We start from the raw sequence: 25,323 nt of genomic DNA, 5'->3' as shown, positions 1-25,323 counted from the left end.
TTTTTTGTTTCTATCGGAGCCGAGAGGCGTCAATATAAAAGCCACAATGGAAATTACGCTAAAAATAACTTCTGTTTAAGGACAAACTCTATTTCAGCATAGCTCCTTCTTAGCATAAAATCTAGTTTAGTGAAACTTGTTTTAGAACAACGTATGTGTCATCATAATTTCCTTGTTAACATAAATTGCAGTTTAGTTTAAGATCTTTTTTAGCATAAATGATTGTTTTCCATGACTTCCCTGTTAGCATGCGCTTCATTTTAGCATAACCGCTATTTTAGCATTCTCTGTGAAAAATACATTGGCCAACAAAACAATCATCTCTTACTTACTGTTTCACACAAATCCCAATGAAATGCACTGAAGTTTGAGCCTGTAGCAAAATATAGAACCACACAAAATATAAAGAAATGTCACAATGCACTGTCATTTGCAAATAAATATACAACCAAAATGAAGAATGACTGGACTTGTACTTGAGAAGCACAATCTTTACAAATCAACTCTAAAGCTCCTCCACTGAAAGGTTAATGTTATTAAAAGAATAGACCTCTGGTTTGTGTGAGTATAGAAGCTTACCAATAGTAGTATTTAGGTGTCACACCAAATTTAGTTTCTTTTACTGCCAGCCTACTGAGGATGACAACCTCAGCGAGTTAGCACAACGGCTAATGCTCATTTATCGCAAGCTCCTTTACCGCACAGATCTCCCCGTCCTGTGACGTTCTCTGATTTCTTTCTTTTTTCTTTTTTTTGATCATCCACTCATACTGATGATGCAGGTCAGTAGGCCTGGCCACCCCGTTTCTGTGCGCGTAAGCATTTCTGCCAGCATCTGGAGCGGCTAAATGGATATTGGAGCGCCGTCGCAGGAGCCCAGAGAACGTTGGACAGTGGTTGAGATTGATGAGTGTTTGGGCTCTTTCCCCCGCGACCCCGCCGCATCTGGCAGGAACAAAGTCAGGCAGGTGTGACAGCCAGCATCTATCTACCAGTCAGCTGCAGAAAGGGAGGGAGGGGAGGGTGATGGGGGACTTGTATCAGGACACACGCGCACACACACACACACACGCACCCACACACACACACACACACAAAACTGCATCAAACAGCTTGTGTTTTCTGAGCATTTTATCAAGCTAGGTTGTGCACACAACCACTCCAATCCGTCACACGAACACACTGCCTCCGGGAAGTGAGGCAAGTGTGCTTACATTCATTGAATTGCACACACACACACACATAAAAACGAACATGCACAGGCAAAAAAAAAAAGAAAAAAACACACAAAAATAAATAAATAAAAAGCTCTTCCTGGCAAGCCTTACTGTGCGTCTTTCCAGGAAGAAGTGGTTTAGCAGTGCTGACTTCCTTCAGATGTCTTCGGGCTCTCATGTCTTATTACGGGAGACAAACGGCATGTCGCCTCAACGTCGTGTCGCGACTCGTTAGCTCCGGACATGACAGCCACGACGGCGCGTTTCGCCGCGCCGACGGATTTAACACGTGGAACAGAGAGCGCGCTGGGGTTGGGACCGGACATGTGAACGGGTTTTAGGTTGAGCAAATTTTCTGCCAGGTGTGGAGGGACAGAAAAAAAAAATACAAATATAATTTTATGGAAATGATTTTCAGCCAGTTTTGACTGGTTGTCCTCAGTTTTCAGGGTGCCTGCTCTCCGCTAAAGGGAGAAAAATGGAGAAAAAAAAGTACTAGTTGTACTGCAAACCGTGGAAGAAAGCGGTGACTGTGTTGACTTCCTGACTGTTCCCATGTTGTTTCCTGTAAGAAGTTGTTAGTAGAAGCATTTCCTTCCTACAGTTTGTCTTTGAACTGTTTCAAAAATAAACTGTAACTGCAAGTAAGACTGTCACACAGAGGTCCCACAAATTTTTCATTTCAGTGTTCTGTACTTTTTGAATTATGGTTTTTTGTTATTATGAAGCAGATCTGGACTTGGAAAAATATATTTATCTAACTTAATGTTATTATTGCTACTATTATGTTCTAAAGTTGGCTTTTTATTTTGCTGTTTGGAAAAATGTCTTTTAGGGCATATTTACACGAAACCTATTTCAAATTTGATCACGTTCTTGGAGTATTTTAGATGATATAGTCAACACTACGTGAGAGTTTTGAAAATGCAGATTCTAATTAGTCGTGCCTTTAATTTAAACACTATGTTTGATAATTTTCCAGTTTTAATAGAAACTGATAAAAACTGATAGAAACCCTGAAGTATGAGTCTCTAGATGTCAACTGAGTTGTATGAATTCCATACAACTTCCTGAGCCACTCCTGCCACATTTGGTACACAAAATTTTAAGACTGAATATCTTGTAAAAATATAAGACAGTCGGGAAACCAGAACTGAGGCAGAGCTCAAAGTAATGGAAAGCTTTGGTGAAATAGTCGCAGGAAAAGAGAGGATTACAGCAATAAGAATCGCTCAGGCAACAAAGGAAACAAAGGAGTAAATAAACAGAGAAGGGAAAAATAAAATACTGTCCAGTTGCAAGTGAGGCTGGCAAAGATCTTTAATCTGATGTCTTTTTGTCTTAATCTTTTTGTGTGCTTTCTCAGCAAACTTGGAAAATTACATCAGAATATTTAAAGTTTCGTAGCTCACAATTATCTGGGGTATGTCATTAATCTCAAAAGTAGTGTAGAGGATTCTGTAAGAAATTAGTGTGTATTATAGGTGAATATTTGACCGTTATCATTGTCGGACTAGCCTGGTCACTGTGTTCCTGCGCACTTCTGCTCGTTTCTCATGTCCCCTTCGTACGCTGTCTGGGATTTCTCCCTTTGCGCTCGATTTCTCTAGTTTCTACCTGGCCAATCAGCAGACAGGGGGAGCAGTTGTGACATTTATTTTCTGCTCTGTTTTAGTATTGTTGTCTGTCAATTATTGAAGTTTGGCTAAGGCAGAAGAGGAAGCAAACAAAGCTTCGAAGGTAGTTCATGTTGGCCACACTTTCAAATGTTCGGCAATTAAAATTGGAAAAAGAGGAATGATTAAGATATTTTATTGCTGGCATTCACGTCATGGCCTTACTCCATACGGGATTGTTTACAACACACACAATTTCCAGTTAGCTTCATTGGGCTAACAGCTAAACACTGGATCTTGTCCAATATAGTCCAACACTACATTGGACTAGCTAAAAACTAATCATTTCGAACTTCAACAGAGTCCACGTCTCCAGCGAGCAATCGTTTCTCAATAGCTGATGGTTCAGACTCTTTATACGAAGCAAATGGTAGTAAGGAGCTGTTTTTTTAATTTATTTTTGAATTATTTTTGACCAGGGTTAGTATTAGCCTAAATGTACAAAAGACAACAAAACTACATTAACAAAAGTATGATTTGTCAAGAACAATTGTTAAAACCAATTTTGACACTACCAAACAAATATTAGCTAGTTTGGTTTTTAATATCCTTCCACCTCAGTTTAAACCAGTTCTAGATAATTCAGATTTCCTAACCATTTGGTTTAAAACGTTGACTAAGAAGCACAGCTGATGTCAGAACAACACAAAAAGGTGATTCTAGACCCCCAGACAGCCAATTAGGGTTGCCTTTCACCCTGACACACTTGGCGTTAAGTCAACATTTGGAATTGAGTGACAAAATCCTTGACAGGGTTGAGCAGAGCAGACGGTGTATCACATATCGGGAAGACAACAGAGACACATGTTTACACTGCCTCCTGACATTCTGAGCAGCTGACAGTCACAGCCTTTAAGGCCTGTAGGGCTAATGGTGAGCAACAGCAGGATGCTATCAATCTACCGTAATGAAGGACACACACACAGTGAAAGCTGCAGGAGAAAATAAGGGTCATTTGTTCAGGTCTCCAGATGAAATAAATAGATTTGTCATGTGTTCACAAATTAGAAGTTCTAAGATACGCACAGATACCAGACGGCCTGAACAAAACAAACCAATAATCGTGGCAAAGTCATTACAGTGGTGTAATGAAGGAATTTTTGATATTTCTTTATTTTTAGCCAAAATAATTCTTTACAGGATTGAGAATTGACACAAAACATGCAGTGACACAGCATTTCTCAGTCTACAGCGCCTCCAACAGCTAAATGAATCTTTTCCCAGAACCAGTTTTTGGCTCCATTGCCCTTCTCTTCCATAATATTTACCAGTGTAAAAACTGGTGGTGGGACTAGATTCAAGCTTTTTGCCAAGTTGGATCCATAAATAATTTCATGTGGAAAAATAAAGCAGCAAAACAAGCAACATTTTTAATTCAAAACTCTTTTTTTGGGATAAATAATCAAATAAATATACATATGTCTTTTCCAACATCCTATTGGATTTTTAATTTTTATTTTTTTAAGCAAATGTTTAAGCCCGATTGGGCCAAGAGAAGGGGCTCAATCGTCCATTGCTGTTAGCGGATGTGTATCAGATTTACGGATGTACTAGAAACACAATACAAAGGTTCCAGTTTGCACTTTTAAGTGTGACAAAAGTGATTGTGTTCAAATTTTTAACACGTCCCAAGTTAAAGGAAACTAGAAATCAGAAAGTTCATCCCAGTAGGGAAGAAACTTGGCTGAGATCTGGAGAGTGAAAATTTTTTATATCAATATTTTTATTGTTGAGTAAGAATAATTGCTGCTTTTGGTTTTAAATAAAAACATAGAAATCCTGACATTGGTCGTTTTACATATTTGTATAAATATCACTGTAACAGTGGTGTAATCTCATATCAGCCCAAGACTAGTTACTAGTTATACAAAATAGTTTGCTTTAAAGTAAGCAGCCTTAATAAGTGCATGTTGTTGCAAACTTGCAGCTAGATAACTACCAAACCTGTTTGCCGTCAGAAAAGAGTGACATGAAAGCCGGCGGGTCTGCATGTGGTCACGCGGGTAGAGTTTGCTGTGAAAACATCTCTCCGCCGAGTGATGGACGAAGTCATTGTTGGAGTGCCTTACTATGTCAGGCCCAAGGGCAACAGCCTCATCCGCCTCACCTCATCCCTCTGCCTCACCTCCACTGCCGTCCTTTCCTGCAGGAGATTCCCCCCCCTGAGCCTCCTCTCTGATGTAAATCGCAGGTAGGGAAACATGCACGGCCCGGCCGATGCACCGTACTGTGAAATCTCTGTTGACGTTACCAATGGGAAGACTGAACGCAGTGGAGGGGGAGAGAGAGGAATGATAAAGCAGAAAACAGAGAGGAATGGGGGTCGAGGCATCGTGACCTAGGCACTGACCTTATGGCCCGGAACGATGAGCTAAACACAGTCTCCCTTTTCGCCTTCATCTGTTTTATCTCCTGCAGATTTCACATCTTGAATATTTTACTCTGCTTTATAAAACATACAGAGAGGACCTACCTTCTCTTTATCTCAAAAGAATCCTTATTATTCTGCTGCTAGTTAATACCCCCAAGACCTAGCCTGTTTTCTTACTTTTTGTTTGGTAACCTTTTACCAGACAGGGATTGATTTATTTCTACCACTGGAAGCTTCGTTAAGTGGTACCAAGATGTAGAAAGATGAGGATAACTTGGAAATGAAGTGAAGGTAACAGGGGAATCAGGGAAATGGGTTATGAGAGGCAATTTCAAGGCGAGCACAGAGAAGAAGAGTAATTACCTTGAAAAAACATATATATATTTAGTTGTACATTTGCCACCTTACTATTTTTTTGCATAGCTAAATGTTTCAGATCATTAAGCTCATTTTAATAGCAAAGAAAAGCTGAGTAAATACAAAAAGCAGTTTTCTAAAATGATCTCAGTTAAAGGAAAATAAGTTATGCAAACCAATTGGACTCAATGTAAAACAGAAATTACTACTGGAAAGTGATAACTGCTTGTGCCAGAATTTCTATCTAATTTGTTACATGAATTTTGAGTGAAGTTCAAAATTCACTCATGCATATTATAATAATATGCATTTTGTCCCATAAAACAAAATCCATATTATGCGTGTTTCCAACTGCTGGTTCAACCAGGCTACAAAAAGATATAGAGGTTGCAAACTAGCCTGGACCAACCATCTGAGAAAGCTGAAGCAGGTGTGCTCTGGATCGTTTTGCTGCCTAACCCAAGTGCGTTTGAGTTTAAGGTCACAAAATAGCCAGATATTCTCCTCAAGGGTTTTCTAAGACAAGGTGGAAGTTTTAGAAAGACTTGGTGATTTCACTTACAGCAAAACATCCATTCCTGACTCACTAAAGCAGCTCCAGGATATTATACTCAATAATGATGATGCTTTGCTGTCTTGCAGTTTTCAGATGTGCCACAGGTATAAAACACTGGAATGAAATGGCTTAATGACCTCCTCCTTGTGTAGATCAGTTCTCCAGAGCCTTAATGACCTAATTATTCTATTCAGATGTGGTGCAGCAGAGGGACATCTAAAAGTTGCAGGTGAGCGGCTCTCCTGGACTGGAGTTTGACACCCCTGCTTTACACCATATTTAACAGAATGCGTACCTTCCAAAAGGTCCCACATTTCTCGAGTTATGGCCTCATCGTGGCGTTTTGGCATAAATAGACCAATTTGTTTCTGGTCATCAAGTGAGACCTGCTGTGCTATAGATATTCTTCTGGGATAATGTCTGACCTTCTGGATGAATTGTTGATGGACTCTACGAGTAATTTGGTAGGATGGCCACTCCTGAGAAGGTTTACCACTGTTCCACGTGTATTCTGGATGATAATTCTCACTTTGTCCCTTATTTCGGAAAGTGAAACTCACATACCCCCATATTTTCTGCTCTTCAGTCGGAAAATATGACCTTAATGACATGACATAGTTTCTGTGAATTTATTGGAAATAAACTCAACTAACTGGAGGTTTATGAGACACCGATGTCTGTGCTGGAGGTCAGGAACATCTCCAGTCTGCCAGCGAAGTGCACAGCAGAGCAGAGACGCATGTGGTAAACTGGCATGATAGAGGCTGTTGTTGCATGAAGCAGTAACATGACGAAGGTCTGCCTGCAAAGTTATTGATTTTCATCCCCTTTGCAGTTATCAGTGTGGAAACGTAACTGCAGCATTCACAAGCTTCATCAGGTGTTCCAGCAGTTTTGAATGGTCTCACTGACAGATAGAAATAGACATCTAGACGCGCTACAGAAGGAAAACCTGATGAGGTAGCACAGATTGTCAGAACACCGGAAGAACTTTCTTTATGTACCCAACTGTGGAGTCGTTCCTCCATCTCTGGGCATCTAGCTTTCAGCCTGCCATCAGCTTTTCTTGTGGCTGCAGACGGTAACGTTTAATCCTTGGTTCATGTCTGTCAGTATGAATGAATATTTAAGTCATCAGTAAAAGGGAAAAATCAGTCCCTCTGTACTATAAGTTGCAGAACCAGCCAAACTCTGAATAAAAGTTATAGCCTGGAACATATAGTATATAGATACATTGGATACACTGAAATATTTCAAGGCTTTATTTCTAGTAATTGTGATGATTATGGCTAACGGATAATGAAGACGGATGGACTTAGATAATATAATAGCTTCGCTTCCTGAGATAAGAGATAAAAAATCAGAAACTTTTCAAGTTTATTCATTTTATAAGCTGTACTTTTACTTTCTCAAAGCACTGCATGTACATTTAACCCCTTTTTTTCATTCAGCCCAAAAATTTTACTTGCAATTAATAGTCTGAGTCTTTTAGCAAGAGGACCAAGCCAGTGAGAAGTGTCAGTGCAGTGTATAGCCACCCATCTGGAAATAGGGGCAGAGATAAAAGGAACACGTTGTCACTGTCCGCCACAATGGAAGAAATCCAGATTTCTCTGCCTCATTCCTCTTGTTTACCTTTCCTCTCCTCTTCTTGCTCCTTTTGTTCTCCTCTGCCTCTCAGTTTCTCTGCACAACCCCACTTCGGAGCAGTGGCATCACGACACACGGAGGGAGCGATTGTGCTCGTGTCTGGCATCCATTCCAAGGTGATCTGACATCTTAAAGCGATCCTCGGTGCAACTGCATGCTCGTTTCGGCAAAACGTGTTGACTCGCTCAGCCAGTGGACCCCTGACTGCCCCCCACTCTCCACCCCCTTCCCCCCTTTACCAGTCTGAAGCCGGCTGCCAAGTGCTTCCGCGAAGAGGATGGCTTAATTGTTTCTGCCACCGCCATGCCTCTTCTTCATTTTTCTCTCTTTCCGTCCTAATCCGAGGGACGGGAAAATGGAGCTGTTATTTGCATGTCTAATGATACTCGATATCACAGGCCTCTCAAAGGGAAAAGGCACAGATGATTATTAATATGGCCAATGAAGCCCTCATTTGCACTGTCTTTTATTCCAAGGCATGAGCAAAACCTGTTTTCCATCAGCCTCAATTGAAAAAAAGTAAGAGATGCACTAATAAGATAAGTAATGGGTGGAAAATAAGTTTGGAAGTTGCCGTGAGTTTCTCATGCAGAAGAAAAAAAATCTGCAAAAGTTTAACTTCTGCTCAGGTAAAAAATAAATAAATAAAAAATTGCAATTTGCACTGAAAAAACAGGGACTGGAGCGATGGCGTTTCATTAAGGCGCGCGCGTGATAAACGTAATAATGCAGTTGCCTGTAGTGGCATTCTTCACAAAGAGCCCCGCGGAAGAATTTGCACGAAGACAAACAAAAGTGCTTAGCTAAAGCTGTCAGAGCCCATTACCCAAGCCTCCATACAGAAGAGTCATTGTGTTCGCTACCTGCAGAAGCCTTCCACACCAGCAATGCATGCCTTGCCGGCGCCGGCAGCTGGCATTGGAACCAGCTAATTTGCAAGACTTCTCAGGTTGAGAACAATGACTTTGACAGCTCGAACAGGCACAGTGGAGCACATCTGCATTTCTCCACAGGAATAAGCCTCGCACAGTGGCTCCGCCGCTGCGTGCCCTCCCAATTATGGAAATTTGAACATGTCTATATATACTCTATATGAAATACATTTGGAATTAGGCATATTGGAGGGCAAAGGGAAATCTGAATTTGGATGTTTCATCGACGAGGTTTGGCTTCGTTTTTGATCAGGTTTGTTTCTGTTTAATTATACATGCTGCAAGACATAAACTTACTGTTGAAATGCTTTGTTTTTCCATAACTGCTCACATTTATACAGAATGTGTCTCTTCTGTGCATGATGTCTCTACAGTATGAGTCGACAACATCGCCATTGGTATGGGGCAATATATAATTATTTCTCCAAGACGTTTACATAACCATGAAAAGAGCATAAACAAGAGTCTCGGCTGTATTAGATCATTCAGATGCTTATATTTAACTGTAATATGAAGAAAAGTATAGACTTATAGAGAGATTCATGCACCTAGCATATGGAATATATAGTCAATGCATTTTCATTGAACCAACAAGTTTATTTCTGTTAGGAAACAAAACAGCCATTTCTTAAAAGATATACAAAGAGGGTCATTGTGGTTTAAAAAAAATAAATATCTTAGTTTTTAATTTACTTTATAACAAAAAATGTAATTTCTAAAATTAATTATACCCTTTTCAATAATCAAAAGGATTTATTGGCTATTACAGCAGCCAAACAGTCTTCTTAGTTCCTGAAAGCGTTTTGCACGTCTCCATTTATCCTTTATGATGATTTAGATGTTAGAAGTAGAAAAGCCTCTGTGCCACCACCCTAATGGTTAGCTCTCTTCAAAAATTCTCTATCAGACTCTTGATTAAGATATTTGACACACACTTCAACTGTGTGTTTAAGGCCAGTGTCATCCTGAAACAGCCAATGTTGACCAAGTTTTTTTGCTAACTGGTTGGTACTTTCGGCAGCATGGTATTGGCACCAAAATGAAGACTATTACGCCCCCAGCGGTGGCCATTTCCTTGTTCAGTAACCAGCTTTAGTTACTGATCGGACGGCACCACTAACTGCGCGGCCGGTGAAGGCAATTCAGAAAGCAATAACTCATTTGCGTTAACTTTGGAGAGACTGGTAATTAGCATGCCTATGCTGGTCACCCACCAGTTACCCCCTCTGCTGACTATTAGCATTAGATTAGCTAGAGAAAGCCATTAACAGGCTAACAACTAGCAGCCTTTGGTTCGTCACACACAACTCGTACTTTCTTCTTCAACACTTCACAAAAATGGTTGACATAAAATATCTGTTGGCGACATACATTAGAATTTAGACAGAGTTTACTGCAACTGAACGTGACTCCAAATAAAAACATACTTTATAAATTTATATTTAGATCCGATTCGACAAATAACTCCGCCTAATTTTTCACGCCCTTGAGCATCTTCAATGTACTCTGGTTTAAAAACTTGAATATTTAGCCTCTTCAAAAATGAAAAGTTATTTCACACTAAAGGGCAGAATATGTGGAACATAATTTGTAATTTATGAAACCTTTATTAGATTTGTGAACACACTAATATAGCCCATTCATTGAGCTTCCACCAGTTTCTCCTAACCTTGTAGCGTTTACAGATAAATCTTCCCCTCATACGAACGACTTTGGGTTTCATTGAGACTGGTAACTTGTTCATTTACTGATTCAGTTAGCTTTCACTCTTCGACACTTGCACCACGAAACTCACCAGTGGGCGTGTGTGTTGCTCCCTGCATTTATCGAGATCACACGATCAGCTGCTCAACGCTCGTTTACTTCATGGCTAAACCGTGAGTGAAGAAAGGCGGGAAAAAAAAGAAATCTAAAGCTTGTGAAAGAAAGGAGAGCGCGAGAGGAGGGGATGGGGGGAATAAAACACTAAAATGTGAATCACAAACCCGAGCAGCGCCATCTGGGCCGAGAAAACACGCATCATAGTGGAGAGGCGGCACATTGAATTAGACTTGCTACGGAATCCATCTGCACCTCGTGAAATCAATCTCATTCCTTGATTTGATTAGGACAGCCGCACAGAAAGAAAGAGAAAACTGTTGTGCTCGTTGATTAAGCTTGTTTTGCTTAGCGCCCCACTCCCTCCACCTACGTTTCGGCATGCTACGCGTACAGATGAGCGCCGGAGCCCACGGGTAGGGTAATGACAGTAGGTGAGGTTAACACCAAGAACTCCCCTCTCTGTTCTAGAACGCAGCGTGGGACCAGCAGCTCCACTAGCTGAGCTCATTTGCGCGCGCTCCCAGCGCGGGTCTCTTTATTCTTCACAATGCCTCCTTCTCTTCTTTTTTTTTCTGCTGTTTGTTTTGCTGAAATTACCGCTTTTTCTTGGCGGGCTGCTGAACTCTTCGCGGCACACACGTGGAGCCGCTGTGAAGTGGACTCGTTTTCTGGTGTTAAGAGGCCAAACACAAATGAACGACCTGATTGTGCTCCTGCTGAACAATAGGAACAGAATTAGCGGATGTGAACTGAATTTCCATACCCATGTCACGATGTAGCCAAGAGCGGCAACAGGAAGTTCGGTTCTTGTAAAGGATTCATCTCTTCTGTGTCTCAAGCGGTTCCTTTATTGGCCTGTTTTTGCATTTCTGAAAGCTTTTGGTGTTGGTAAGCAATATTGTAGTTTATTAGTGTTTATATAAAAGCCTTATTTTGATGCGGTTCTTTCTTACAAAGAGCACAGCTGAATACAGGAACACAGGCTTATTGTTGATCCCATTCTGAGGGATATTTTCATTTTCCAAATTCAGCGCTCATCAACCCGGTCTCCAACATCTTTGGGACACAGATTCAGCTTCTCTTTGAGATTTTTTTCTGACATTCTTGTATTTAAATCTGGTAATCCATCTCTCTCTCTCTCTCCCTGTCTCTCTCTCTTTACAGTCAGTGAAACACTCTTGTTGCTTTTAGAGCCTTCTTTCGCATAATGGCTTCCTCCTGTTCTCTCTTTATGATTAACCACATGGTGAGTTTATTTAAAAGAAGTCCCACCGCTGCATGGATGGATAGAGCATAATCGACTGAAGATTCATCAGGACTCGACTCAACTTTCTCATTGAAATTAAAGTCAGGCCAATGTCCAGACAGGAAGGTTCTTGTTTTTTTTTTCCCTTCTTCTTTAACAGGTTCTAGATTGAAAATCTCTCAAGTGCGAAAAAGGCTTTTTTTTGGTAAAAGTTTTGAGGTATTAGCCCAACAACGACAATGGTTGAGTACATGTTCTTCTTGTAGGTTTAGTTTCATAACCTTATGTGACAAAGAAGCTCGATTTTGTTTAACTTAAAAGTCTCAGGCTTTGTTGTTTGGCGTTCTTGCTTTCTTGTCATGTTTACAGCTGACTCCACGTTTGGCGCCACTTACAGGTCTGGGGGAGTAAAAATAAAGTAAAAACAGCTTTTTCTTTGTGTTTCCATGGAAAATGTTATATATATAAACACAATACATACATATAATATAAATTGATTTTGTATGCATTACCCATATTTCTCATAGATTTGGATTGCATGCTGTCTAAACACACAATGCTGAAATTTGATATTCCTATATTGTGTACAACTACTACATACTAATTTATAAAATTGATTTTGTGTGTTTTATATTATGCAACCATTTCAAAAGATGAAATTTTTAAAAAAGCACCAACTTTGTTGAAATGTGTGTTTAAATTTGACTTGTGCATCAGATTTATGGATGTACCAGAAACACTCAAATACAAATGTTCTGACTCAGGAGTTTTAGACGTAGGACAAAAATAAAAGATTAATTTGCATTCAAGTTTTTAATGCATTAAAATCTATTTAAATAACGTGTCATCTAAAATGTACACTTTTTGACTTTTGGGGTTAAAATCAGGTTAAAAAGGTCTAATGCTTCCCATCATCAGTCTGTCAGTATTGGGTAATGACAGGCCTCATGAGCATGACTAAGGTGAAAGGTCAAAGCTTGACACCAAAACACAGCAGCGTGAATCAACAGCGGCCCCGGGGCCCGTCTCCCTACCCACAGTCCCACTGTAACTCCATGTTGTCCGACGGTTAAAATGCATCCTTGCATCTTTTTTTTTTCCCAGACTTACAAGCAAAACGCTTTTCATGGGTGGCTAAATCTAATTGCGTTGCCCTCGTATACAGAAGGTAGCTGCTTTGACTTTGACTTATTCTCCAGAAGCAATAAAGCGCCGGCGGCAATGAATGCCACACGCGCGCAATTGCTCAGAGTGCAGGGATGGACGCGGAACACATTAGCTCGGATCGACCTTGGCACAGATTGCACACAGATCCAGCAATTTTTTTTTTTTGGTTTGTCTCATTAATTCATAGTCGTCCAAGAGAAAAATAAATGCAGGATGTAAGCAGTGGGTTAAAAAAAAAAAGAGTTCCACTGATTTACTCAAAAAAATTTTTTTTAAAACTCTACAAGGAATTTGAGCGTGACTGTGGAGATGGCATCAGTGCTGATTGTAATTGCTGTACCTTTTCTGAGTTGCCCTGGCTTCAATTACGGACCACCACCTTTGCTTGTGGCGGGGTCGCGCCAGCGTCTCTCTCCCATTGTCTCAGTAAAGCGCGAGTGTCTGCACTGGTAATAAACGAACAGGAAAACATGCAAGGAACCCGTTCCTCCACTCTGGCCTCCATTAATACTGTGACTGACCTCACACAGAAGCGGTATTGATTATCGCCCTCCTGCAAAAGATGCTTGCAAATCTCTGCTGATTCGATCCCTCTGTGGCCCTGTGGCAAAAGGACAGCAGATAACCCAGAATTTTAAATCTCCTTCAATCTACGCGAGTCATGAAAATCACTGTGTTTTCTCGGTAAACAACTCCGGCAGACTTAGAGGAAAATCAGTTTATTTAACACCTTTACAGTTGACCTCGTTTGTATTGGCAAGAGTGGAAGAGGTGAGAACATTTCAATGTCTTTAGTTCTAAAAGAAGCTGCTTCTTTTTAATAATTTTTTCTTATGTACATCATATTTATTTTTCACTTCAGTCACTACTACTGCATATAGCTTCCTCCGGTAAAATCTACAGCGGTTTCACAACCGAAGGGAACTTCTGTGTCCAATTTGATAAACCGCTGTGTGCCAGGAGACATACTGGAGGGAAAATGTTCCCAAGAATAGCTAAGCGTATCATATATCATGCATCGCGCCATCTGTTCCGTACATTCAAAATGTTATTGCAATATTTAGAATTACAGATTATTCATGTACGTGTAATTAGAAGAGTCAAAATCCAACAAATGGGAGGAAGTACAATTAATTTCCAGACGTGTTTGAGCAGAATCTATCCGGAGTAACTATTTGGGCTGCGGTTGCCGAAGGCGGCACAGAAGCTCTAATTTTATCCGTTTTGGCAATGAATTACCCGCTGTTGATTTCCTCACTGCAGTGTGAAGCTGTCTCCAATGAACTTTTTTTTTTTTTTTTTTGGATTTGTTCTGTGGAGCTGGATTACGCTGACCAAACGAGGGGAAAAGTAGGGCACATAACGACCGGCTGAGCTGAATATAAAAAGTCAACATCTGGCTGCAACAAAAAGGTGCTGTGCCTGAAACTGTGCATGGCCCCGGGGTCCCCATGCACTTTACATAACAACATGCATCCGGTCCATTTTTAATGGATAGTATGTAATTTCCCCTTATATTAAGTCTGAAGTGTTAAATAACCGTAGTTTAATGAGACCGTCTTCGCTTTTTTGTGTCGGTGCTGCACTGAACATGACATTTAGAGCCAACACACCGTAAAGCAGATGGTCAGATGTAACTGTACTTAAGCATTTCCCCCTTCTGCCTCTGTTCTCATTTAGACAGAAAAAAAGTGATGTATAGCTCATGCATTTAGTTGGGAGTTAATTGCTGAGCCTGTAATCAATTGCAATTAATCAAAAACCATATATTGACAAAATAAGCAACATTTGCTGCTAATTTACTGAATAAATAGACAAATGAGCTCAGCTATGAATATATTTATTGCTTTTAATCTATTATCCAGGTTACTTATCCATCAGACTTTGTGCAATGTTTCAGGAACTCTTTATCATTCCTGGAATGACAAAGAGAAATGTGGACTGCAGACGCTAACATTAGCATCGGGAACGTCTGCAGCATGTTCAGCTTTGAGATGCTATTTTAAAAGTTCCACTGAGCAGCTAACTCCTTTTAGCACAACTTGAACACAACCTTAGTCTTTTTCAGCGTCCCTTGGGAAAATATTTGGATGCAAAAATGAACCCAGTGGACCAAGAGAAGCGACGTTATCGTCTGTCGCTGTTGTGGCAGAAGTTTGACTTTGCGTATAAATCAAAGGAACAGGCGCCCGGCTGCACAAGTGTGGAAGCTAAAGCAGCACTTTGTAGAGAAGCATGATGCTCACCATTATTCGTAGCATAGTTTTTAGTGATGCATGTTCAGAGATGGTATTCTGTTCTGGACATCTTGGTTGTAGCAAGATTATTTTAGCTACTGTTTTCTACGCATCTACGTTTTTGATGATGGAATAACATTACAACATGATATTAAGCTCAAAGAAGTAAATTTTACATAATACTGCCCCTTTAAAAGCATCCCTAACTTACAGTGGAACAACAAGTTAGTAAGATTAGGTGTTAATCACTTTCTTCACATAATACCAGATTTGTTTGGATGTTTCTTGTGTAAATTCTAATACTAAATGCAGTCTTTTCTTCATTGGTACTCTCACTCAAGTCTAGTTTCCTCCGTCACTTCTAAACTCTGTGTCCAAATCAATGTGGCGACAGAGGCAATCTCCGACCCCCTCTAAATACTAACCGAGGTCGAGGTTGGAGACGGCGGCCTGACGCGCTGTGTGCAGTCTGTTCTTCATCACAGTGACAGCATCTCCTCCCTCTTCCTCTTCACTTTCAGTCTGCCTCTCCATTTTCAGCCCTGCTGGTACGTACATAGGAGGAGCACATGTCCTAACTAGCATTTGGCCTGACAAGGAGCAAAATCATTAGTTCTTCCAGCGGGGGCAACACGGAGAGGAATCCAGCCCCGTGACGGGGAGTGGGTTTGGGTATGTGGGAGTGGAATCTGTAGAATCTATCTCATTAGGACGGTGATTGTTCAAGTGATTGCTGTAAAGGCTCATCTTCAGCTCGGGGCTGACATATTTCCTCCTCCGCCCGGCAGGATAAGCAGTCCCAATTTGAGCCCCCGCCTGATTGGGAGCTGCAGTCGTGAGGTGTGCACACGTGTTTGTATGCGATGGCGGAGAGCCCTGCTAGGGAAGAAAAAAAAAACCCCGTCTTCATTCATCAAAGGCTTACTTCATCAGTCTGAGCTGCAGTCGCAGGATGTATGGATGTCTGTCTTTTCAACAGCAGAGGCTGCGGTCGGTGAAGGAGTCAATAAAACCTTTCCAGCCTGAACACACCCACCGCACTCACTGATGCCATGTGATGAATTACATTTTCTCTCACCGAATAATGAATTCCCTGTTTACAAAGCGAACAAAACCCCCTGGAAGACAACGGCTTTACGTCTCGGCTCCGATTTAAAGTCTGGTTTGCCTTTACCGAAAGTCGACTGCTAGCATCTCTATTAATATTGCCTCTTGCCAAATACTAAATCAATAACGGCATGCCAGTGGGCGCATTAGCTTTGTTTACCCCGTGTTCAAAAGTCTGCATGGCGTATTGCAACTGCGTTCTCGTGTCATCTATTATCTGTTTGCTTCCTGGATGCTGGAGCGAATGTCACCGGTTGTTGGAGTTTCCCAGGCAACTCGCCTAATGACCAGGACCCGTGATGGTCTTCTTCCTTTTTTCCCTCCTGCCCATCTATCTGTGATTGTACTCTTTGATGACCATTTTGGCATTCCAGTGTGAAGACTGTCTAAGAAGTGGCTGACCACAGTCCTGCAGAGGAGCGTTGAGAGCTGCGGCTAGTTACAGCATCCTCACCTCAACTTTCAGAGAAAGCGGCAATCGAGTCACAGCTTCTGACAAAACGATGACTGAAAGTGTGACTTTTCATTTCCAAAAGAAAGAACATGACGTGCCCCTCTGTAATGGAGAAGATTCATCCGGCCTTTGTGTTTTTTGCTAGTCGCCAACTGTAATGCGGGCACTAAGCCACTGAGGCATCTATGCGGTGTTGTAAGCTGAGTCACAATGATGATGAAAATAACAGCCTTTGAAATTGCCCCCACTTCTCAAAAGTGTGTTTTGGTTGGAGAGATGTCACATCTCTTTGCCCAGCGTAGTGTATTTTCGCTTTCTGACAACAACAGAAATTTTTTTTTTCTTAGATTCCTCAGCTCACACATTTAACCCAAGAGCAGAGTCTGATAGTCTGCAAGATAAACCCGGCACAGCAGGAACCAGTAACAGTGGAACAGACAAAGCTGAAACCCGTGTAATAGACTCACAAGACGTGGTTCCATCAATGTTTTTACACACATTTTTGAAGTATTGCATTAGAAAATGTTGATGAAAATGGGAAAATCCTAAATAACTTCTTCAATTTCACAATAGTTGCTACGCTTGAGGTGGTTTTTGACCATTCAGAGACAGAGGGAATGCACAAACAGGGAGACAGAAACACGTTTGGCGAATACGTTCTGATGTAGTGAACCGTACCATTCATTTCTAGGTTTGTGTCTTATCAGAAGTATGAAACTCAGAGAAATTAAAAAGTTCTACCTCCTCCAGCTCATTGTGGAGAACTGGAGCCTAGAGTGGCCTGCAAGAAGCACTTCAGGCTGGGATGGGGCGAATCTACTGGTAATGGTGGAAGGCTTGGAAAATATCTAAGCCCAAAACTCCAGCTCTGAGGGATGGACTCTCTCCATTTCTCCAAAATGTGTGCGCCATGCTACTTTGCAACCTGTACTTTTGAAGAAATTACACTTTATGCAGCCTGGTTAATTTACCCCAAACCAATGAAAACACACCTAATTCACATTATTTCCCAAGTTTGCTTTAAATTTGCATGAGGATTGGTTGGAATCACAGCAACTGAAACCAGAAATATCTTGGCTGACTCCACTGTTCAACTTCAATTTTCGTCAGGGGTTTTTGTTTGATTTGGAAAAATATGTCTAGATGAGAAGAATCCAGCAATGGCCGCCATGATAAAACATGTCACAGGAAGACTATCTGTGAATCCAGTGGTGGACCAGACAGAGTTACCTTCTGGAAAACGGTGCTGGCTTTGTTTATGAAAGCTTACATAACTTTATTTGTGATCTATGAAGGGCCAGGGGCAGCGGGGATGTCAGGAAGAACTATTTTGGATTATCTAGCTACTTAATGTACCAATGCATTTACACTGCGTATAAAAAAGTTTGCTTCTACAAATTAATCACGTTCAACAAAATGTTGCTTTTCTGAGAAAAAATGTCAGTGAAGAATGATTTCTGCAAAGTCAAAATATTTCACATAGAAGAAGTGATTGCATAATTATTCACCCTGTTTCTAGTCATTTTTTTGTCATTTGTAGAAATATGTTTTGATTTTGAGACTACTGACTTTTTCTATGTTTTTTATAAGCCAGATTTTGCTTAATGATCAATCAATCAATCAATCAAATTTTACTTGTATAGCAGCAAGGCATTTCGAAGTGCTTTACATAATAAAACACAAAAATACAAACTAATAGAACAAACTGTGATTGGTTTATAAAAGCAGCAAAAGAGTTTGTACTTTTATAGACAGCTTTATGTTTTTAATGTTTCACTTTTATCCACATTAGATTAATGAAAGTGTGCTGCAGCATTTTTTTGTTTTGAAACTTTTTAAAGATAATTTAATCAGCTGTATTTTATCTAATCATGTTTCTTTGGAAACATTCTTTACTTTAACTGTTTTCTTGTTGCTCTTGTAGAACTCCTTAGAACCTCATGGAAGCGCTGAGATCCAATGTAACTCCGATGCATTTAATGATTTGTTATAGCTGGAGAAATGAACAGGTTTTTTTTTTTTTTTTTGTCAAACTTGTATATCATAAAATATCTTTAAATATTATGTTGCATTGTTTACATGAGTTTGTGCTCAGTTTGTGCTGTGTTCCAGCTTTCACCTGGAACACAGTGAAGTTGGATTTGATGATTTAATTTCTGACTTCAGAGGTAAGTTGGAGGTGCCGTATTTCTTTTTGACCTTGGACATTTCTGTGGATATTAACATTTTAAAGGGTTTGAAGAGTTAACTAAGATTCTCCTGAGTAGGTATAACCAATCTGAATCATTTTCTTTGCTGCAGGCTCACTGTGTGTGTAAATACTTAGAGACTTAGAGATATTCCACTGCTAACACATTTACACTCGAGATAAGAACGATTTTTCAAACTTGAGAGGTCAAAGTGTGACTCACCCTTCAGCAAAAATGCTCAACAAACACATCACTGTGTTCGTAATGCCAAAACAAACAGAAGCATTAAAGTCAATACTTTGGAAATGACTTTGAAAACAACCAACCTTATCAATTAAAGGTTTGCATATCAGCTCTCCTGGGAGTAGCAATCAGCAGAATGGGCTTTCTCATGGAACTGAATGTAGAAAGTGTCCACCACTCTCAGCCCCGTCGGGACTCATCAATCAGGAATTTAAAGATGCAGACAAATGGCTTCTTGCCATAGACAACTTGTCTCCACCATATTTTTTTATAATATTTTTTTTTGGAGTGGACAAGAATTTTTAACCCATAGTAGTTCAGAATTACCTCCTTCCTATTATTGAGCTTTGCCACATATGGAGTGGCTTGAAGAAGTATTTAACATTGGACAAAGACAACCTGAGTGGATGAAGAAGTTGTTTTTCTATGATGAAAAATGGATCCAAACCAACCTGGTTCTACAGTTTGTCAAATCTTACCCACCATATCAGCTTATGACTTTAAAATTTAACACATTTTTTGTTATTCTATCTACACCCAGGTCTGACTACTATGGAGCCCTTGGGGTTACATGGATAAAATGTATTTTTTGTTATACATCAAGTTATTTCTTGCAATGTTGCCAACTTAGCAAATTTGTTGGTACATTAAGCGACTTTTAAGAACCGTTTAGAGACTTTTTTTCTAAAGCGACTTACAATGTTCTTCTGTTATTGGAGTTCAGCCAAACCATTAACATTATTAAGTAATTTATTTTAGAAAGTTTGCTTATATATAAACATATTTAGAGTATTCCTAATCACTTTTTGTTTTGCCCAAGATGATATTCCTTTCTTCCGCTGCCTGGATCGCACAGAGTCACATATGCAATTTAGGCAATGACGTCATCTAGCAACTTCAAGGACAGCAAATAGTTGCTTTGCTGGACAACAGCTCTTTCTCATGTGCAGCGGATACTCCAGGTCACCAAACAAGCAATTTAAATGCATATTAATATAGAGGAGAAGAATAAATAACTTCCTGAAAACAAACAATATGTGCGACAGTGTTCTCCAAAAATTCGAGGAAAATGAGGTAAATTTTATCTCTTGTCTAAGAAGAAAGAAACTTGGTTAAAGCTGTCAATAAACAAAAAATCAGACTTTCACTGGGCAATTTACTGCAGTTGATGGAATCCGTGAACTCTTCTCTCTACTGCTGAATCTTGGAGGAGAATTTCTGGCCTTCAGTTTATGAGCTTCATCTCAACCACAGCTGAGTTATGCAGCAAGACAATGAGCTGAGGTAAACTAGCAACCGCTTGTCTGAATGGCCCACCAAAACAAAATGGAGGTTATGGAGAGCCCTCGCCAAATTCAACCTTCATGCTTGGAAACCCTTCAGTGTGGATGAATCAAAACCATTCTGCAAAGAACAGCAGGTCAAAATTCCTCAACTGCGATGCGACTAAATGTATTTAGTTTGGGGAACAAAATCCTATTTTATGCGCTTTAACCTTTCACCAACAGAAAAAACTGTTTAATATCACTAAAAATTGTTATTTATGAAAACTCCAACCAACGTTGAGACTTGACATAAAACTGGATTTGTGTTTGCATGAGTTCATGGCAAAATGGAGATGTAGGGTCCCACTGATATAACAACGAATAACGTGCCGATATATTCAGGTGCTTTCTTTGATACAAGACCCAATCGACATCATCTTGTGATTTATTAACATTAGATTCTAACACTCCATTTAGAAGCAGTTCAACCCGTTATGTCTAGGAATTAAACATGATGCGCCATGTTTAATTCCTAACAGGAAGTTGTGGTTGGTTTGAAGCATTCTGATTGGCTGATAGATTTTAGTTTTGCGATACACTGCCCTCTATGGGTTTGGCATATTTAAAACAGTGCTCAGTGGCGATGTTTTAAATATAATGATGAAAACTTTACATGTTGAATAAAACCTTTCTGAAAACCGATCCCATGTGTACAATATTATCGGTAAAACTATGCGGTGGAGATGTTCATTTTCCTAAACACCTGACAACGAGTATACAAGATGTCAGACACAAACAATAAAAGCCTAATAGTTGCAGAAACATTTTCTCAGTTCTTTATACGAGTTGAATACAATGTTTCCCATCTAACTCAACCCCTGTGACGGAAACATTGACTTGCATGTATGAGAGTAGACACAAATAGCCACACAGAAAAAAAAAAACATGGGGGGAAAAAGATGACAGACCATCATTAATTTGAGCTCATTTGGAGTTTCTCGGTGTGCAGGATGTTGTAAGGCATTTGTGTTAATGAGCTACATCATTCATGTGAAATGATGGCACAATTAGGAAAACAAAAGTGCAAGGTGTGACAATTTAAGCGAATGTGCTTCGTCAGTGTCTTCAAACAACACCTCGGAGACGGCAAAAGCATAAAAGCTGGCTGGTGTGAGCGCCGCGCGGGGAGAGCTCCAGAGGTTGGGATTTTCGCCGACGGATCCCCGCCTCGCTACTCCGCACCCCGGCTACGCTCCCACAGGAATCCCCCACCGAAACGCTGTCAGGGCGATGAAATTAAAGCTGCTGAATTCAGATGTTTTGATTCATGCCCATGAGCTCGTTGCGCGTTCACGTCTTTTGAGAGGCCCGTATGTTAACAAAACACCGTCTGAAAGGTGAGAGCTGGCAGCCGAGCCCCAGGAACAGTCAGCTCTGTCTTTTCCCCCCTCTCTTAAAATCACTCACCTCACGGATCAGGAGGCTTATGTGAAAGGAAGCTCACAGTAGCGCAAGTGCTATATGTATTTAGTTGAATAAAGTCAAACGTCTTTGCTTTTGTACACTGCTTTCTTCTCATGTTTCTTTCCATTTCCCTGTTTTTCCTTTCTTTTTTTTCCTCCTGTAGCTTTAACTTTTTTAACCCAGCCCAGCTCAGGCTTTCTCCTCCTCGTCTTACACAGCGCTGTCAGCCTCATTAGTTATACCAGGCTGTGCAGCGAGTGGGATCTAACCACTCAGCTTAGCATGTAATGCAGCTTTAGTGAACTAATGAAACCGTAATCATAAAAATAATGAGGAGCATGCAGCACTGTCCACCGTGTTTCGGACTGTTTATTTGAGCGAATGAACGAGGAATGATTCCTCTTCAAATTTTTTTCATGGACTTGATTCTTGCCCTGTCATACTGTATAATATGACCAGGCCACAACCAGGCCGCTCTGTTCTGTGAATTGTAGACATCAGGGAGCATTCTACCTGGTATTGTGTTCTTGTATGATGCATTGTTGATGTGTAACGAGGAACTATGTAGGCTATGGTCCATTTCCTGCACTACTTATAAACTCATTGTCCCCAGCGGGCCTCATTTAGTTAAGATTAGGCAATGTTGAGCCACGTTTAGTATCTGGGCAACGTTTCTTTCAGCGAAGCGCAGCAGAAACAACAACATATTGCAGTCATGTCGGAAACTTTACCTGGATATGCACAAAACTTGAAACACACCCATACCCCACTAATGACTACACTTCCATTTTATTTTCCCTATTGCAAACTTCAACATGGGATCAATAATGGTTTTATTGAAAGACAACCACAAAGGGTAAATAATATTGAAGTAAAAAGCAAAGGATAGATGTTTTATGAAAGAATTATGAAGAAAAATTGGAGAAATGTGTGTTTGTGTTTAGCCTCCTGCTTGAACGCCACCTTCTGTTGAAATTACATCTGTAAGTCTTTTGGGATATACAGTAAGTCTACCAGCTTTCCACAGAACTTTTGTCGACTCTTCTTTGCAAAAAAATAAAAAGCTGAGTCAGGATCAGATGCAGAGGATGTGTGAACATTCTTTCTTTAATGCAGAAAGGTGAACCTGATTTATTTCTCCAGTCCTCTTCCTGACATGACCTCTTACCTGTCCTTTTGATTGCAGCTACACACAGACTTGGATGTGGGCAACAAGAACATCAAATATGTCCTGGCAGGCGAGGGGGCAGGCACCATCTTTGCCATCAACGAGTTAACAGGTGACATCCACGCCATGAAGAGGCTGGACCGCGAGGAGAAAGCGGAGTACACGCTAACGGCCCAGGTCATTAACGCCGACACAGACGAGCCTTTGGAGCCACCATCCGAGTTTATCATCAAAGTCCAGGACATAAACGACAATCCGCCGCAGTTCATCGAAGGCCCGTACCGCGCGTCTGTTCCCGAAATGTCTGCTGTTGGTAAGTCACAGTTGACAGACCTAATTTCTAACCCCTTGCCTTGTGCGGCAGCCCTAATCAGTGTGTGAGATTTCCAAGACTGCTGATCTCTAATGGGCTATCTCTCAGAAATAATGAGAGAATCAGAACAAGAGGGAAGAAGTTTCTGTGATGAGCATTTTTGGCAAGGGAAAGCACAAGAATGATGAATCGAGTCAAATCTCTGAGACTTCAACCCACAGCTCAGTGCTGGGACCTCACAACTGGGGTCAAGATCAAACCCAGTTCCAACTTGGCCCTCTGTAAACAGCTTATCTACAAAGACATGCAAATTATGCAAAACATGGCCAAAATGTTAGCGCTACTGCAGCTGTGCTGAGACACTTTCCACTGTGTGTATTAATGCAGGTCGGATAGAGTTAGTGTTTGAATAATTAAAATAGGCTATTGTAAGCCTGTTTAGAAGGCATCTCAGACATTTGCAGATTCCAGCTGTTTGTTGGCGGTTGTCCTCAATAACTTCCTCAAAGATAGATATCTGAAAAAACAAATGCACTTTATGCGCTTTGAACTTTTATTCGAAAACTCAGTTTAATATCACTAAAAGCAGTTATTCGTAAAAACTCCAACCAAAGTGGAAATTTATAAAAACAACTCTATAATATTATATTCTAATATAAAAGTAGTTCAGCCCGTCTATCTGTCTATGTATCTGTCCATGCAAATAAATCCCTTAGTGTCATGTTTAATTCCCAACAGGAAGTGGTGGTTGTTTTGAAGCAATCTGATTGGCTGACAGAGGATTTTAACTTATGCAGGTTCATGTGAATGAAAACTTTTCTGAATCCGATGCCATGTGTATTACATGATTTTTTCAAACAACATGGCAGATACTTGTTTTTCTAAAGACCTTAGCGTTCAGGTGTCTGTCAACATGACTCCTTAAAGACTATAATTCCACTAACTAGCTATCCTTAAACATTTTCTTCTTGTTCCTGTCATCCATTTCTCTGGCTAATATCCTGGAAATGCCAAGCAACCATAGACCAAGTATGACCCAGTTGTATCATAGCGTAATCACTGATGTGTGCATTATTCCTTAAGGTGATATGATGAAGCCGCTAGTGACAGTGGCACAATAACTGCTTTTTATGTCTGGACCGCACAGAGGTGGAACTGTCCGTACTCAACAACAAAATAGCCTGAATCATAGTTTGTGCAGCTGTAGGAGGCCTTCTAATGGAAAAGCAACCTAAATGACAGAGTAGCTATAGAGTACCATTACACAACTGCCACATAAACCTGTAGACACGTCCCTTTAGACCAGGGGTGTCAAACTCCAGTCCTCGAGGGCCGCTGTCCTGCAGTTTTTAGATGTGCCACAGGTACAAAACACTGGAATGAAATGACTTAATTACCTCCTCCTTGTGTAGATCAGTACTTCAGAGCCTTGCTAATGAACTAATTATTCTATTCAGGTGTGGTGCAGCAGAGACACATCTAAAAGTTGCAGGACACCGGCCCTCGAGGACTGGAGTTTGACACCCCTGCTTTAGACCCTGTATCGCCTACTAATGAATCGCTATATTCTCACTTCCTGCATTTACATGACCACTGTAGGATGATAATGTGTTGCTCATACAGGCGGGGAAGAACTCCAGTCACTGGAACATTTTGCTATTTAACTTTGCTTCAGTGTTACCTCACCACTGACCCTGAAGGAGCCAGGGGTCTTGTAGAAAAATGTTTCCATCAGCAGGAAAAAGGCGATCAGTGCATGTCTTGATGCGGTTTTGACATTGGAGGAGCTCGGCGAGAGAGCTGAGGTCTGTTGCCTGGCGTTATGTGCTTGTTATTGTGTTTCTTCATTGAGCTGCCTCTTGTAACCTGTCATGGAGGTGACATAACATT

At 40.6% G+C, this 25,323-nt stretch overlaps 1 protein-coding gene across 3 annotated transcripts in view; it reads left to right on the top strand.

Annotated features, from left to right (window-relative positions):
• cdh8 (cadherin 8) overlaps positions 1–25,323 on the top strand; it is a 374,224-nt gene that overhangs the window by 262,183 nt on the left and 86,718 nt on the right. For all 3 annotated transcript variants that reach the window (XM_044135659.1, XM_044135649.1, XM_044135640.1), the window contains one exon: positions 23,139–23,433. In XM_044135659.1, coding sequence (XP_043991594.1) covers positions 23,139–23,433 — 295 coding nt within the window. The remainder of the gene's footprint in view (positions 1–23,138; positions 23,434–25,323) is intronic.

Source organism: Gambusia affinis, linkage group LG02 (assembly GCF_019740435.1).
Source record: "Gambusia affinis linkage group LG02, SWU_Gaff_1.0, whole genome shotgun sequence".
In the NCBI taxonomy this organism is placed as follows: domain Eukaryota; kingdom Metazoa; phylum Chordata; class Actinopteri; order Cyprinodontiformes; family Poeciliidae; genus Gambusia; species Gambusia affinis.
Note: the sequence above shows the minus strand (reverse complement) of the source record. Positions and strands in the feature narration are given on the sequence as shown.